This window comes from Columba livia, chromosome 1 (genome assembly GCF_036013475.1).
Source record: "Columba livia isolate bColLiv1 breed racing homer chromosome 1, bColLiv1.pat.W.v2, whole genome shotgun sequence".
NCBI lineage: Eukaryota > Metazoa > Chordata > Aves > Columbiformes > Columbidae > Columba > Columba livia.
Genome location: NC_088602.1, coordinates 210236793 through 210253980, shown reverse-complemented (window position 1 = coordinate 210253980; position 17188 = coordinate 210236793). Strand labels below are relative to the sequence as shown.

Here is a 17188-nt window from a genome sequence, read left to right as displayed (position 1 = left end):
AAAAGAAAATCCTCTTCCCCGAGGGCAGATTTTCAAGCCATAACACTCCCATCTGCATCAGAAAACCAGAAAGACCTCAGAAACAAACCCAACCCAAAACACAGTCAGTTCAGAGGCATCAGCCCTGCTGTGTCACAGCCTTCTGAAGATAATTTTGGGTTTTTTTTTTGCTCTTTTCCCTCCTCTACTTGGAAATTACAGGGCTGGTCTTATCTGGAACAGGAGATCTTAGTCTAGAGAGGTCAAAGCCTAGAGTTAGGCTGTTGGAGAGGATTATCGGTCACAAAGCATCCAGCAGTCACCAGGTTAAGTGAGGCTAATAAATAATGCACAAATGTAAAGTCAGTGACAACAGCAGGGGATGAGCTGGTCATTGGGTCAAACAGGAAATTCCCCACTAACAAATTACTTTTAATCCCCGTCTAATAAACCGTAAAACCCACTTAGTTAACTCTCAACTCAATAGCTACCTTCCTAGGAAAATCCCTATTTCCCTTCCTTCCCCTCTTCAGAGAAGCGTCTGACATTGAGATCTTGAGGGCAGATGGACAGCGGGAAATAGTTTCTGTTTCAGCAAACCAAACTTGGACAGTCCTTGGCAAAAAGGACGCAACTCTGCACTTCCCCACCCTCATTTTTGTGAGTCAATTTAATCCATAGCTTTAAACAATTTACCACCCAGCCAGTCCAGTTTGTTCGCAACACAATGAAGTGCACTAAAGTCAAACAAAAGCAACATTTGAAGGGGTTTTGTACAGTTTTGCTTCCCGGCACTTGAAAACGCTTATGTTCTCGTTAAGCAAGGGGTATTTCAAACAACGTTAAAACTGTGGTGTGTTTAGGATTCAAATAATTAAAGCAGATGACAAGCAGTGTTATGGATATCAGCCCACCCAGAGGTGTATGCGAGAGCAAACACAGCTGCACGCGGCCCTAAACTCTTGATGCTGAAACGCAGATGCAGAAAGTAGAAGCCACTGTAGTCGCCAAAGTAGAATATTGCACAATTTCATAAGAGAAACGTGTTTTGATTACCTTAAAGTCAAGGCTGCAAAGACTGACCACATCATCCTCTTTCTCTCGGCGCTTCCTCTTCTGTAAAAATGAAACAGAGTTAGAGCTCTAAACTCTGCTCTATTTGTATTTTATTAATCAGTCTAGGGACACTTTCTTCCTTTACACCCCCAACTAAGTGTAGTAACTCAAAAAACCTAAAGGTTGAAAACAAATGCAAAACATGTCGATGCGGTTTCATGAGGTTTGTCACCTGATCGATACCTATAAATTAGGTGTCTATAAGCGTGTTTCTCTGTATGCCCATAATTGTGGTTGCAAGTAAAGCCTTCACTAGGAAATTTCAGTAGCAGGACAGAGGGGAGCGGTTACCACTGTGAAATGATTTGAGATCCATTTAGTTGAATTAAAGATGTTTTTTGGTGGGTTCTGAGGTCAGCAATCAAGTTGGGATTTTTGAAGGGGTGAGGTACCAAGAGGGTGAGACTTGGGCTAAAAGAATTAAACGTTGTTGTGGAAGAAAGAGGAGGATTTGGGGCAGGAAGCTCTCAGCTAAGTTTCCTTTCCAAACAAGAGCACAAGCCAATGGAACAACGATCAAAGACATCTGCACTGAGCTTCCTGATACCTCCCACTATTGCTGTACTATCTGGGCTTCTATGTTATTTTTTCATCACCCAGATAGTGGAAAAACTAATTGTGGACTCATCCTGTTAGACTGTGGATCAGCCTGTAGACCACCTGGTCTGGAAAATACATGGGTCACGAGCATAAATTGTTTGGTCATGCACGAAACAAGTGGTTGATTTTCATCCTGCGTTTGACTCTCGTCCTCCAGCGTTTCAGAATGAGTCAAGTTCATTCTCTTTCACTTCATTAAGTACAAAGGAAAAGAAATTGTTTTGTATTTCTATATTGGTCTACATGTTGTCTGGATATTGAACTAGGTGAAATGAGGAAAACAACCTCTCTGTAGCTCCACTCCGAAATTCAGCCAATTTCAGCTTTGTGCTTTCCCAGTCCAGCAGCTCGACCTTCCCCCAGGAGCAAATACGTAGCTCTTGTTTTCTTAGAATTTAATAATATATTCAAATAACTTTAAAGTTTCAGCTTTAATAGTCACCTGTCATCATCAGGAGTGCATTTAAAATGTCTGAATGCAAGTATTAATTTGAATTATTTCTAAATGCTGACCAGCCCGGTTGCTGTGGTTTCTTTGAAAAGCTGATGCTGCAGAGGGGCGTCCAGCTTCCCTGGAGGCTTCTCAGAAACCCGTTCTCCCGTTTGCTCGTCCTTTCCTATGACGTGGTTTTAGGCTCCAATGTCCTGTCCGCACTATGCTGACTCTACTGTTTAACTATTAAATACACACACAGGTAATGGTGAAATATTACAGAAGTGCACTCTCTAGTTTCTTATATTTAGGCCTTTCCTTTCCTTTCCTTTCCTTTCCTTTCCTTTCCTTTCCTTTCCTTTCCTTTCCTTTCCTTTCCTTTCCCCCTTTCCTCTTTCCCTTTTCTCTTTCTTTTCCTTTCCTCTCCCTTTTCCCCTTCCCTTTTCTTTTCCTCTCCCTTTTCCACTTTCCTCTTTCCCTTTCCTTTCCCCTCTCCTCTTCCTTTTCCCCTTTTCCTTTCCTTTCCCCTTTCCTCTTTCCCTTTTCCTTTCCTCTTTCTTTTCCTTTCCTCTCCCTTTTCCCCTTCCCTTTCTTCTTTCCCTTTTCTTTTCCTTTCCTCTCCCTTTTCCCCTTTCCTCTTTCCCTTTCCTTTCCCCTCTCCTCTTCCTTTTCCTCCTTTCCTTTCCCCTCCCTTCCCCCTTTCCCTTTCCTCTCCCTTTTCCCCTTCCCTTTCTTCTTTCCCTTTTCTTTTCCTTTCCTCTCCCTTTTCCCCTTTCCTCTTTCCCTTTCCTTTCCCCTCTCCTCTTCCTTTTCCTCCTTTCCTTTCCCCTCCCTTCCCCCTTTCCCTTTCCTCTCCCTTTTCCCCTTCCCTTTCTTCTTTCCCTTTTCTTTTCCTTTCCTCTCCCTTTTCCCCTTTCCTCTTTCCCTTTCCTTTTCCTTTCCTCTCCCTTTTCCCCTTTCCTCTTTCCCTTTCCTTTTCCTTTCCTCTTCCTTTTCCTCCTTTCCTTTCCCTTTTCCCCTTCCCTTTCCTCTTTCCCTTTTCTTTTCCTTTTCTCTCCCTTTTCCCCTTTCCTCTTTCCCTTTCCTTTCCCCTCTCCTCTCCCTTTTCCCCTTTCCTCCTTCCCTTTCCTTCCCTTTCCTTCCCTTTCCTTCCCTTTCCTTCCCTTTCCTTCCCTTTCCTTCCCTTTCCTGCTACAGCAGTGGATTCAAGTACAAAGTTCCCCAATTATTTAAGTTTTTCTGTTTGTATTTGCAAAGACAAGATACCGACTCTGCCGTGCGAGTCCCCGCACTGATAGACCTACTAACTACAGAGGGAAAAATTCTCACGTTAGGCATGATGTCTTTACCATATTTATAGCACTGACACTGAATTAATGTCCCAGCACACTCCATACTTTTAGAACAGACCTTTGGCAGGCTTGAGAACACATGCAAATGCCGACTTTTACTCAGGTTTAGTAAAATATTCAGGGTTGGTTCTTCATCAAACCCTGCAATAAAAGGCTGCTATAACCACACCTCCTCGGGCTGCACATTATTTTTCCCATATGTGAGCCAAGGATATTAGCATCCATCTAACAGCAGAAAACTTGCAATAAAGACAAAGACACCACGCCTTTCTGATCCGAATATTATTCGTTCCTTATGGAGTCAAGTATATTAACATCTTTAACATAAAGCTCCAGACCAAAGCCCAGACACGAAAGGAAGGCCAAAAAGTTTTGTTTTTAAACTGGCTAGACTTATGCAATAAGTATTGCATTGGCTGGACCCCATTTCCTTTGCCCAATATAGTTTTCATACGAAAACGTAGACATTTCACTGCGGGGCCAGCTGGATCATTCCTGTGCGGTGCCAAGAAAACGGCCTCTTCAGATTGCTCAGATTTGGGCGTTTGAAGCCACACGATAGAAAAGCGACTGTTACGGGTCTGTTTGCTCACGTTTCCAAGACGGTTGCGATCGGAGATCTGGCCCGTTCGCCTTCTGGCGCAACTCGGGTCGCGTGGAAAAAGTCGCCCCGCTGAAAGTTGTTAAGCTGTAAAAGCCGTGAGAGCCAATTTCGGCTCTCAAAGGGGCATTGGAAAGGTAGAGCATTAAAAATGCTAATTGGGAGGGGAAATCTAAATATTTTGTGACTTTATTTTTGAAAGACCTAAACAATGCCACGGGCATGAATGTTAATTACATTTCAAGGATTCCGTTTCAAGCTCCAGGAATGCTTCTTAAGAAGGTACTGGGTTTCAATTTAAAAACAATTCTAGTTGTCTAGTTTTCGTCTCTCCTGCCGAGGGCTTTTGCCTTAAACCAGGATATTTTGTTCTTTAGGGATCAGTTTGGGTTTTGCTGCTTATTGCCCACCTGAAGTTATAAAACAGCAATAAGGCTCCAGGTGAGGAATGCGTATCAGGACCGTTAAGTCAACAAAGATCAAGTGCCTGTTTCTCATAAATGAATCCTCCTAAATGAAAAGGAAGAAAGGAAAGCAGACCATAAGCAGCCTTGCTTGCAGTCAGAAGCCATCCAGAGGGTGTTTTAACCCAAACTGCCTTAGGCTTTTCTTAGAATTGTGCAGAACATGTACTAGTCCTTCTCTTTAAACCCACTTGCCCTGAGACTCAGGCCAGGCATATTTTGCAGACTTTTGGCCACACAGCTGTACATTCAATGCCATGAAGAGACGCTGTTTGTGAGCAGTGTCTGAGTACTTGGCAGTCATGGGGAACAAAACCCTGTGTGTGACACCCTCCAGCACATGAGAGACATAGAATCATGAATAAAACCCTCAAAATGAAGTCCAACCGTTAACCCACCCCTGGCACTAACTCACATCCCTGCGAACCTCATCTCTGCATCTGTTCAACGCCTCCAGGGCTGGTGACTCCAGCACTGCCCTGGGCAGCCTGTTCCAATGCCCCACAGCCCTTTGGGGAAGAAATTGTTCCCACATCCAACCTCAACCTCCCCTGGTGCAACTTGAGGCCGTTTCTTCTGGTCCTGTTGCTTGTCCAAGAAGATGCTTGGAGGTTTGTGTCTGTTCTGCTTGGAGAATTGATCAGGCAGTCAGTCTTCTGGGCCTCCTTTCCCAACATAAACTGTGATTTTATGATTTGGTAGCATCTGATCAGGCCATCAGCTGTATTGCCCATCAGGGCAAGCACTGAGGTCTCAGGATCCCATGCAGAAGATAAGCTGCGTGTCTGTCTTCTCTGCCACCAACTCATTGGGCCACTTGTGCTAATGATAAAATCATTTTGGCTGGAAAAGACCTTTAAGATGGAGTCCAACCATTAACCCAACACTAAACCTATCTTTGTAAGAACTTCATATCCACGTCTGTCCAGCCCTCCAGGGCTGGTGACTCCAGCACTGCCCTGGGCAGCCTGTTCCAATGCCCCACAGCCCTTTGGGGAAGAAATTGTTCCCACATCCAACCTCAGCCTCCCCTGGCGCAACTTGAGGCCGTTTCCTCTGCTCCTGGCGCTTGTTCCTGGGGAGCAGAGCCCGACCCCCCTGGCTCCAAGCTCCTTTTGGGCAGTTCAGAGATCAGAAGGTCTCCCCTCAGCTCCTGTTCTCCAGCTGAACCCCCAGGTCCCTCAGCTGCTCATCATAAGACTTGTGCTCCATTAAAATAAGAGTTAGTCCAAGACTAACCTCTAGCTACTCACAGGAAAGCTTGGATCTCCAGGAAAGGGCTGGAGTTCAGGGCTACCCACTGTCTGTAGCTGGAAATGAAGCTATTTGGGCTTGAAGGGAGAAGTGGCAATGGACCAGGTTGATGAGGGATGTGATGGAGGAATGCAGATAAGCAATGAAGTCCTTCTAAACCACTTTATTTTTTGCAGTCTGTGTCATGAAACACAATACACTCTAACTGTAATTGAGAGTGGAACTGAATATGCACATAGCTAAATAAAAGCGGATTAAATAACATGTAAAGAACAGGAATAACTTGAAACTCAATCAAAATGTTTTTACTTTGTGATGTTAGAACACAATATTTTTAAATTTGAAAGAATATAATTTTTAGGGCTTTGTAATATTCAAATGTATATGTTTTATGTAACTGTAGATGAAAGTTTCTAAAATGAAGCAAAAGAAAAATCTATAAGAACTTATGGTTTTGATTAATCCTTTCCCACACTGGACTTGTGGAGCCTCGACATTTCACATGGCTGCCCTTCGAGGCACGGCCAGCAAAGCGCTGGTCTCCAATGCATGCTCCACCTGATTTGAAATGGAATTTCCTTCATAAAAGGTAGTCTTGTCCTTTTTCCCACCTCCAGACGTGTTCTCACGCCCTTCCTCGTGCCGACACAGGCGCTCATAGAGCTTGTGCAGTCAGCTGGAGCAACTCACCCCAAACGCTTTGTTTTCTTTTTGGTAAGGCAAGTTTTTCAGGCAGATTAGTTTGCTGGCGGAGGATGGGGCAGCAGAGGGGCAAATCAGCTTAGGCAACTCATGAAAATGAGCTTAAAGATGAGTCAAGATCTATATACACAACTCTAGGCGCTATTAACCTCCGTGAGCTAATTGCCTTGCAACCCTCAGTGCATGAAGAGGGACGGACTTCATGGAGCAGCAATTCAGCAGAGAAACCCAGTGTAGGTCCTCAGAGCCGCCCTCCAGAATAGTCCATGTTTCGCCGCTGGCTCTGGAGGCTGAATATGAACCATTGCCATAGGGCGGGATGCATGTTATGGGATGCAGAAGAAACTACAAGGCAATAAGGCCATGTTCTTGCTCTAAGTAGTTACTCTATACCAAAAAAATACATATTTTTGTACTTAAAAAAAAAAAAAGTTTATTTCTACACCACGTTAACCTCTTGCCTGTTGTACTGCCCTCTTAGCTGGCAGGACAGCTGAAACATATCAGAAAGTAAGAAATTTATAAAGAAACCACGATGTCCAGGATATCCTGCCTTCTCTTAATCCCTGTGTGTGAAAAACACCCTCCAGCTAAAGCTCAGGAGCCTCAGTGGCTCAGAAAGTGTCTGGCCCGCTAAAAAGGAATGTGTTGGTTTTCTTTCTCCTCCAGGCAGAGGGACCTTCACCTCTGTATTCCTGCTTTTGTCTGCATGTTTGGACCCACCAGCTGTTTTACTCACCAGAGTGAAGTCCCAGTGTGATCCCGGAGTCAGAAACGTGAAGGAGCTGCCTCGTCTCAGAGGGTACCTGTAAGCAGCAAAAAATAAGGAATAAAATAAGTCATTTACAGATTGTTGTAGCAATCGATAAACTACATCTCTTTTCCACGGCTTTGATGGTATCGTACGTCTTCAGCTCCAAGCACAAAAGCTGCAAAGACAACGATGTAGGACAGAATTTGGGAAAGAAAGACCACAAGGGTTGCCAATATTCTCCACCACGATTGTAGGTGTTAGATTAAAAATCCCAGTTTGCTACAATAAATGGCTCTTTGTAAGAGGTGGGACCTGCAGGCTGGTCTGGAGGAAAATCTCCCTTTGATAACAAACCTATCAATCTGACCAAGAGGAAGGATAAAACAATAATAATCAATAATATTATGGCCTCATTTTCCAAGGTTAATGAAGCAGAGGCAACAAACTGCACCTTTGACAATGCAGCCCTGTAGTTTCCCATAAAATTACAACCAGGAATTGAGTTGTGGTCTTTCATTAAGTCATTTCTCGACCCAAGAAAGTTAAACCACCAGAAAGCACTCCACACAATAGGCCGTTTGTATAATCCTTGCTCTTTGAACAATGGTAAACGAATCGCCTTATGCAAGTCATTTATTGTACTCGCACCGAGTTAAGCAAACAAGTTACGTTCCAACTTTCACTGTCTGGTGGACTTAAGGTATGTTTCCAGCAACAATTTTTTAAAGCTTATTTTGGCTGTAGTATGGAGAAACATGTAGAATTTTAGTCCCAAACGGGCCACACACTTGTTTTCTTTTTCAAAGGCAGCCAGCTGTATCACCTAATGCGGAGAAGATTTCCCCCTTGCTGTCACAAACTCAGACACAAAAGGCATCTCCTCGCCAGCTGCACCTTTTTTCTTCATCCTCCCATCCCGCAGGATTATGAAAAACCTGGAAGTGATATAGGAATGCAAAACCTTTCTGACTTTGAGGAGGTTTGCGCTCCAGCATTGCTGAAAATTCGGCTCACGGAGCATTGGTAGGATTGAACGTCAGCAGCTCTCTGTATCAGAAGAGAAAAGGTTTGTGCAGGGTGGGGTGCTCTGGATTGGTGCTTGGAAAATATAAGTCAACCACCCAGAAAACACTTTTGCACTTTTACCAGCCAATGCAAAGTGACCAGATAAATGTTATATGAAGTGTACATCATTGAAAGCAAAATGTAAAGGAATACGAGATGCTTTTGGTGATGAGACAAACATTTCACGCAGCAGATATGACTACGCAGATGAGCTTATCAGCACCTTTCCTCCAGAAATATTACTATATTTCTGTGCTGAGCCTTTGCTTAGCGTATGGCTGTTAATACAATATTTCAAACTCAAAGGACCAGTGGCCAGACAGCGGATTTTGTTTCTTGGGATGATTTTGATGTTTGAACGAGAAGTGCAAATGCTAAGGGAGAATCATCTGCAGTGGCAAACCAGAAGGCAAAAACATCATCAGGCTTCAAAGTGGTTAGAATAGTAAATATGCCATATACGGTATATATATATATATATATATATACACACAGACTTAGATATCTAAATATATAGATACACAAAATACCTAAAAATCTATAAAATATATATAACAACATATAAAAAATAAGCTTTTTCAAAGTACCATATGCACGACTCAAGACTTATGTAAAACTGTACGAAACTTTTCCTCAGAGCACACGACATTCAGGTAGCTCAGGATAAGCCAAAACCTTTTAAATACAATTACTATGTCTGTGCCGCTGCTCCAGAAAGGAAAGTGGCATTTCCAAGAGCTGCATACCATACACAGATTGCTAGATGGAGAAGAAATTTCTGGAAGGAAACATTCTGTGGGATTTCTAAGAGTACATACCGCTCAGGAAGAAAATCTGGGAATGAGCATTGCATTTCTTTGAAATTTAAAAGAGAGTCGTTTTTCTCACGAGAAAGAAAAATCCGTACATCTAACCTGCTAGGCTGCCCAGACTGAAATTTATGAGTTTGATTAAGCCTTCCTTGACTACAGATAGAAGAGCAAAGAGGTAATTAATGGTCTGCAAACTGTGCCCCGCACAGCCATAACGAGCTCCCAGAAGGGACTAAGCCCCAGTCTCTATGGCAGCCAGGAGGTTTCACCACAATTTTATTCCGTGTATCTTGATCTCTGACACCAGAGGCAGCCGAATTGTGGCCTGGAAGCCACAGGAGGCTTGTAAACTGTTCAGAGTACCTCCCAGTCAGCCCACTGTGAGGCTTGGGCTGCTTGGAGCTGCCCCAGTTACATTGTCTGGGGCTCGGGGTGCACCCCAAGTTGTGCCCCACCGCCCGTGGGGAGCAATCCCAGGTTCCAGTGTAAGTTGGGGAATGACCTATTAGAGAGCAGTGTAGGGGAAAGGGACCTGGGGGTCCTGGGGACAGCAGGGTGACCATGAGCCAGCACTGGGCCCTTGTGGCCAGGAAGCCAATGGCATCCTGGGGTGTATTAGAAGGGGGGTGGTTAGTAGATCGAGAGACGTTCTCCTTCCCCTCTACTCCGCCTTGGTGAGACCACACCTGGAATATTGTGTCCAGTTGTGGCCCCTCAGTTCCAGCAGGACAGGGAACTGCTGGAGAGGGTCCAGCATAGGGCAACGAAGATGATTAAGGGAGTGGAGCATCTCCTGTGTGAGGAAAGGCTGAGGGAGCTGGGGTTCTTTAGTTTGGAGAAGAGGAGGCTAAGGGGGGAACCTTATTAATGTCTATAAATATATAAAAGGTGAGTGCCATGAGGATGGAGCCAGGCTCTTCTCAGTGGCAAACAATGATAGGACAAGGGGTAATGGGATCAAGCTGGAACACAAGAGGTTCCACTTAAATTTGAGAAGAAACTTCTTCTCAGTAAGGGTGACAGAGCACTGGAACAGGCTGCCCAGGGGGGTTGTGGAGTCTCCTTCCCTGGAGACATTCAAAACCCACCTGGACACATTCCTGTGTGACACCATCTGGGTGTTCCTGCTCTGGCAGGGGGATTGGACTAGATGATCTTCTGAGGTCCCTTCCAATCCCAAACATACTGTGACAATTGGGATTTTATGGGGTATAATCAAGTAAATTTGGCTACAGCAGCCTTTCAAAAAGTTCGATTTTAAAGGTATTTTACAGCTATCATTGTGTCCTCTTACAGGTTTAAAGGAACCATGGTAGGTTTCCATTTACTTCCCAATGTGTTTCATTCTTATTATACAGGATTTAATCCAAAGCAGTGTTTTATTTTGGCATGCACACTATAAGGTGATGTACCTGCCCTCTGCTCAAGCTGGGGTGGGATTTCTGGAGCTAAATCCGTGAGATGTCTCCTACTCCAGCCTCCCCACTATCCTTGCTGTCTCCTGGGAACCTGCCTGATAATATGTTCAAAAAGACAACGTGCAGAGATGATCACACAGGTACGAACATCTCTGCTGCTACTGCTCAATATCGAGACTACACATCCACTATTCTTTCATGAAAAGGAGAAATGATCACCTACGAGAGGCATTAACTTGGCAAGCCCAGCATTTAAAAATGAATTGTAGGGGCGGGGAGTACAATAGGATCGAGGTTTAAGAATCTACAGGCAGTTTTGTTTCTGGTTGTCCACAAGAACTGGAGAGAAATTTCTCCATCTCAGACTCCATCATCTAAACTTTCTCCCTTGGTCACTCAGCTGTGGGGAGAAACGAAGGTAAGATCTCCCACAAAAGGCATGGAAGATAGAAATATCTGCCCCGGTTAAAAAGTTTCCTTCAGTCCTCCAAACAACCAACACAGATATTCTGCAACAACAGAGCCTGTTATAGACCAGCTGCTCTTTTCTCCTCTTCAGTGGTCTAGTAGGAGGACTCAAGAGAACAAAGTAGAAATCAGAAACTGCTCCTTCTCAGATGCCACCAACATCAACAGTGTTCTGGGAGTAAGAATCCTCTTATTCGTTCTAGATCTTGGAATCACAGATGTTTCCTGACCATGTTTGAATAGGAATGAACTTTAGTGGTTAAAAGAGATCTTCAGGTCTTTGGCCAAGCACAGCAAGCTGAGATCTGCCAGGAACCACCAGGAGTGGCAAAGAGATACCAAGGGAAGGATTCTCCTGTGCTAAACGGAAAAAAAGACCTTTAGGAAAGTGGCCTCCATCATCCTAAAGCTTCATCACATCTCCCAGTGTCCCCTCTCCAGTCACCACTTGCTAACTGAGCCTTGAAGAGGTTTTTAAGCAAATACCATTGGGATGACCACCTGAAAAGCAGGCAAAGCTCTTCAAAACTACAAAGCCAAATTTAGTCACCCCGCGTATTACGTGCAAAGGGATGACTCACGATTGCGGTGCTCAGATGGGCATCCCTTGCAAGGCCTGTCAAGAATCCGAAGACAAGTGCTGGTGAATTAAAGGTCAGCGATGATCGTAAGCGCAATCCTGGAAGTTTTACCTAAAGCATCTCACAACACGACGTGAGGAAAAGCAGAGCTGCGTGATGGAGCTCCGTGCTGTCGGTCACTGCTCAAAACACTCGGTGATTAATGGAAACGAGCGCAGAGCAGGCTGGATGGCATATTTTAGTACCTGAAGACAGCAGAATAAAGTTTAGCATGGTGCCAGCAGTTGGATATAGTTAATTGCTGTGTTTACCACAAAGCTGTGCCAAGAGCTCGGCCCTATTGTAGGGACATCCACAGATATCCCTGCTGTGTCACCCAAACTGTTCAGTCACTTCCTTGAAAAAGATCAAGAACGATAAACTGTCTCCAGCATAATTTCCTTGTTTAAGACAGGATGAGCAGATACAGACTCTTGCCTTATCTTAGCAGGCTCAAGACAAGCAGAAAGTGTTAATTATAGCTGGCTGATTCATGTCACTTTGAAACCTATTTCAAAGTGATTAAGAACTTTGGGGTTATGAAGATGATTACGTGAACACACAAAAATGATTTTCGAGATGTAAAATGTTGCAGCAACACACTGGCAAAGCAAATCTCTCCAAACTAAGGGCAGGGGAAGGGTGATCTTGTTGAGACTGTACAGAAAGAACAAAACCTCCTGTTTTGGTACCCTCCGTTTGCTTCAAGAAATGAATGTTCCAGGCTGCTTACCAGCAAATGATGTTACTACCAGTCTTGCCAAGAGTAAATCTTCCCAGAGCCTGTTAAAATAGAGACTGTCATGCTGATGGACCAGAGAGATATTAGCTATTAAGTATTTTTTAACCTTCTAAGTGCACATGTCATTTGTATTTTCAAGCTGGTCTGAAAACAGGTTTAAAACCAACGTGGAGAGAGGCTGGGGGAGTCCTGAGCACAAAACCTGTTGGGCAACATAGCAGAGATGGGGCCCCAATAATCTTAATAGAGGAAGTTTGGGCAATTTAGTAGATAACATATTGATAAAGGCAAGTGGGCAGGCTCAATTGTTTCACATTGAAGCCAGACTAAGGAAACAGTCATTGTTCACCGCCTTTCCTTGAATAAACATCAGGATCCTCTCGCCAGTACAGAAGGGTATGGATGAAGCAACAGCAGCGGGCGCTCGGCCAAATTTGCCCTCACAATTTAATTTCAAGGTTGATCGTTCCCTTCGGAGCTGGACGTGTTTTGAAGTTCAGAAGGGAGGGGTAATCAGCAGTGAAAAAACACACTTCATCTTCAATCCATTTATCAAAAAGCAAAAGTTGCTGTCAAGTGCGCTGTGGCTTCTTAAGTATCTTTATATTGCTCATCTTGTCCAAAGATGAGGGGTTTTGTGTTGACTTCTGTTATTTTTTTGAGGAAGGAGGAGCGGGGTGGGAAAAAGCCATTAAAAAGATTTCGGGGTCACCAAAAAACCAAAGCCATCCACAAAGGGTGTGCCCGAGCAGATCCCCATTAGTCAGCCTACAGAATAAAGCACAGAAGAGCTTCACTCATCAGGTTCGAGCAACTTCCCATTAGCGTTATTTGAAACATTTTCCTCCTTTTACTGTAAATCCACGCTGCCTAGTCAGCATCATTTGACAGTCTGCACTCTTTTTTTTTTTTACTTATTTTTGATGATTTATCCAGGAAACTGCAGAAACGCTTTGATCTGGCAGTTCTCTTAACTTTTCAAAGTTCCAAAATACATTCTTCAGACTGGGCAGCGATTCTGTGTTTCCTTCCCCTCCGACTTCCAACCCCCTCTTCTTTATTTTTGCTTTCAGTGCAATCTGTACTTTGATATAAATGACTTGCACCGGTTAAACATTAAGATGGTGAATATTACGGTAACAGCTTTTCCCCAAAAGAGCAAGCCGCACCGGTGAAGCCAGTTTTGAACGACAAGAACAGAAAAGCTCCATAAAATGACTTTTATATTTTAATTTAAAGCTTTTCTGCAGGGGGAAAGAAAAGAGCCTCTGGATTCCCAACCTACTGTAGTTAATATTTCCACTTCAACGATATCCAGAGGCCTTGGCCAGTGTAAGAGGCCTCCCAAGAGCTGTGCAAACAAGCTCTGACTAAGGGCACTTACGGCAGTGCTTGTCACGGTCCCTTATCTTGAAAAGCTCCATGGTAAAAGCCTCGCTTGAAGAAAAACCTATTGACAGACATTTTAAATATCTAAAAGCAAGACAGAAGGACCCAGCACTTCCCTGGCTGAGAGGAAAATGGTGCTAGTGAACTCTGCAAGGAGTTCAAGTTTGCCGACTGCTCCTCCATCATTAATGTTACCTCATTAATGCTGCCAGCAGCGCACAAAAGGAAGCGGGATCCTCACAGCCCTAATTATATAGATAGCAAAAGAATGACGGGTTGCTCTCTGGAAATGCGGTTTAGAAAGCTGCAATAACTTTCTGGCAGCGGCAGCAGCACAGTTTGCAACACGGGTGCAATTAGTAATTCTAGCAGTCTCAGCTTTCAAATAGCAAAGCCATGAAAAACCCACGGCAATCAAAACCACTTGAAACCATCCACCACTCCGACAGGACCGAGCGGCGCTACTGCTGAGCTGAGAACTTCTTGTACTTTTTGAGACGCTCTGGAATAGCTATTATTTTGTTCTTTTACGTTGGAACAACATCTGCTTCTCAAAGGAAGCGCCTTCAGACACTCTGGGCATGTTGAAATTATAGAAAGAACACTAAATTTTTGTTTAAAGAGTTTTACGAAGTTCAGCGCAGACTGAATGGGAAGAGTGATTTTCCATTTTAGAAGCGTTTGCTCCTCATCGGTATTGGGGGAATATTACAGCTATTTGTCTGAAGAAGCAATCAACAGCAGCACTGAACACAAGCAGATAAGCCCCAAGGAGATTAAACATGCCCTGATATCCTTAAATAATCACACGCCTGACCTCTCCGGAGCTGCACATTAACAGCTCCTCCACAGCCAACACAGCAACATCGAGTTTCATCTGAGAATTGAAGTGCTATCTTTTCACCACAGACTTCCCTTATGACCCAAAGATCTTCCTTCCAGTTCGCCTTCACACTTCCCTCCCCAAGCGAGTCTCTGCTCCAAGTTAAATTCGGTAAGCACCAAGCCCCATTGCTGGGGCTGGCAGCCAGATTTTCTGCAGGACAAAGAGAAGGACTTTTCAGTAGCGCATGGTCCAGTCTCCTCTCTTCCCCACCCTGATCCCCTTCCAACTGTTCAAGTTACCCCAACGTTTATTCCTAGAATACGGTGGCATTTTTCAAAGGCTTCTGGTCGAATGACGGATGGCAGGACACCATCAACTGCAATGAAACAAGTAACAATAGCCTTTTGTGAAGATTATTTGTAAGAATACCCTTTCAGTGATTTAGTTCACAACGTAACTGTGCAAACATTTATGCTGAGCCAAAAGCAAGAGGTAGCAAATAGGAACTGAGGTAGGAAAACCTTTGGTCTGCTTTGCTTGTGAGTTAAGACAACCCTCTGTAGCTTCTCAGACCATGTTCAGCTGCCATCACAGCCCCTAAACACAGGTGCAAACATAGTGAGAAGGTGATGGGAACACTGTGAACACCCTAAGGAACCTGTAATGCCGAGGAAACAACAAAAAAAAGCCTCTGGATGCCTCAAGGAATCCATGAGTCCAGGCCATGCCCAAGCCAAGAGGACAGAAGCATCACAAAGCATGAGACAAAATCCTGGTGCTCCAGAAGTACAATCCCTCTTCCAGGGCATGGGAGGGAGTTGGTGTCCCTGCAGACTCATCAGCATTAACATCTTTGTGGCAGCAACAGTTGAGAGTGTCACCCAGCTGTTCCCTCACTGGACATCTGCCCCTGGCTCCAGACTCCTCCACGCAGCCTCATGGCATGCAGGGCAGAGCTCCAGGTAATTCTTGCCCGCAAGAGAAGATTATGGCAATAATCCATAGCTAGAAAGAGAAAAAAAAACTTGATTCCTCTTTATTAAGAGGAAAATGAAAGCCGCTGACAGTACTAACATCATCTGATCCATGATTAAGCACATGCTGCGTAAAGTAATTCTGCCCACTTCACAGAGCTATTTGTACTCCCGTTTCCAGAGATATGATGTAAATGCTGAAGTGGAGGTGGGAGGAGGGCTGTAGGCAGAAGCAGCGCAGCTGCTGACAAAATATTTTGCTTGTCAGCAACCGTGCCATCGCTCTGGCTGCTGCAGAATCAGCCCTGGCAGAAGAGCAGAGCTCTAACGCACCCCCAGCTCTTCAGCCGCTGCGTTTCGTGCATCAGGCCCTTGTCAATCAGGTCTGTCGGCCGAGCACGGCTTCTCACATGAATGATGGACTAGAAGATAATCCTCCCAATTAAAAACCGGGAACAGAAATAAAACCGCACCAACGCCACATGCCAAACCTTGGCTCCCCTTTTGCTGCTGAGCGTGTAGTCAGGCCAGGGCGCAGCTCATCTGTCAGCCCCCCTTGGCCAGGCTCCCCTGTCACTCCTGGAGAGAGGGTGACACCTCCAGCCAAGCATTTTAAGCTGCCTTGGCTACACCCTCCAGGCGCCTCACTTTCTGCATCGGCTATAAAGGAACCATGTGCGCAGCTCAGATTTAAGCATCCGGTTTTTAGGTGACCCAAGTTAGGTGAAATGAATCTTCCACGCAATGCTTAGGAGGTACCAGCTGACAAAATTTCTAGTTAGAGCTCAGACACAATATTCATAAATACATTTTTGACTCACTTGAGCAAGTCACCCTAGATGTGCACTTGATAGCAGGTACCTCTAAAGGCTTAGGGAAATCTTTAGTCAGGCTTTATTCTACATAGTTCACATCTTCTTCAGCAATTTTGGTCCCAAGGTCAGAAATGAGCTGCATTCCAGAAAACCCACCATCATTTTAAAAAGAAAATCAAAGCAGACTTCTCAATGCAGAGGTGTTAAGCTTAGAGGTGATAATGCACAAGCACAAAAAGTATCATGAACAAACGTTTAGGTGTCTGGACCACGTTCAAGGAGAAAAGCGAAAGGAAGCAAATGTTGTCAACAATAGCCATGCTTCCAGGAAAGCACTGTCTCACGGACACTAGACTGGAAGATAAGGCCCTTTTCTCCATGTTTTTGTGTACCAAACACTGTCTCTGGGTGCTTTAATGAACTGTTGACCCTTCCAGATTAACTTTACCTGCCTTTTTTTAATTCCCACAAACCCAGGCTCTTGAGGGCTGCAAGTGAACTTTAAACTCCTTGAACATTTCCAGGCAGGGAGCAAAAGGCTCCAAGTTCAGTTGAAACTAGTTGTACTTTAAACATAATTTTTTCCACTTAGGGTCACCCCAGGGAGCCCCTTCCCCTGTGATACCTATTTTGAACGCTCTCAAGGGAGAACGGTCGGGACGGAGGAATTCCAAGTGCCCAGAAGCCATGGGAGCGAGCTCCGCTGCCCAGCAGCCGTACCAGCCGAGGAAAACTGCGGCGGTTCAAATCCAGACAACTATTTTGAGTTCTTGTGGGAACCAAGCTCGATCCAATAAATATTAG

At 44.5% G+C, this 17188-nt stretch overlaps 1 protein-coding gene across 1 annotated transcript in view; it reads right to left on the bottom strand.

Annotated features, from left to right (window-relative positions):
* Positions 1-17188, bottom strand: part of NET1 (neuroepithelial cell transforming 1) — a 56243-nt gene that overhangs the window by 20694 nt on the left and 18361 nt on the right. Inside the window, exons 2-3 of the mRNA XM_065049332.1 lie at positions 7241-7307; positions 1036-1095 (exon numbers count right to left, since the gene is read on the bottom strand). Of these exons, the coding sequence (XP_064905404.1) occupies positions 1036-1095; positions 7241-7307 (127 nt within the window). The remainder of the gene's footprint in view (positions 1-1035; positions 1096-7240; positions 7308-17188) is intronic.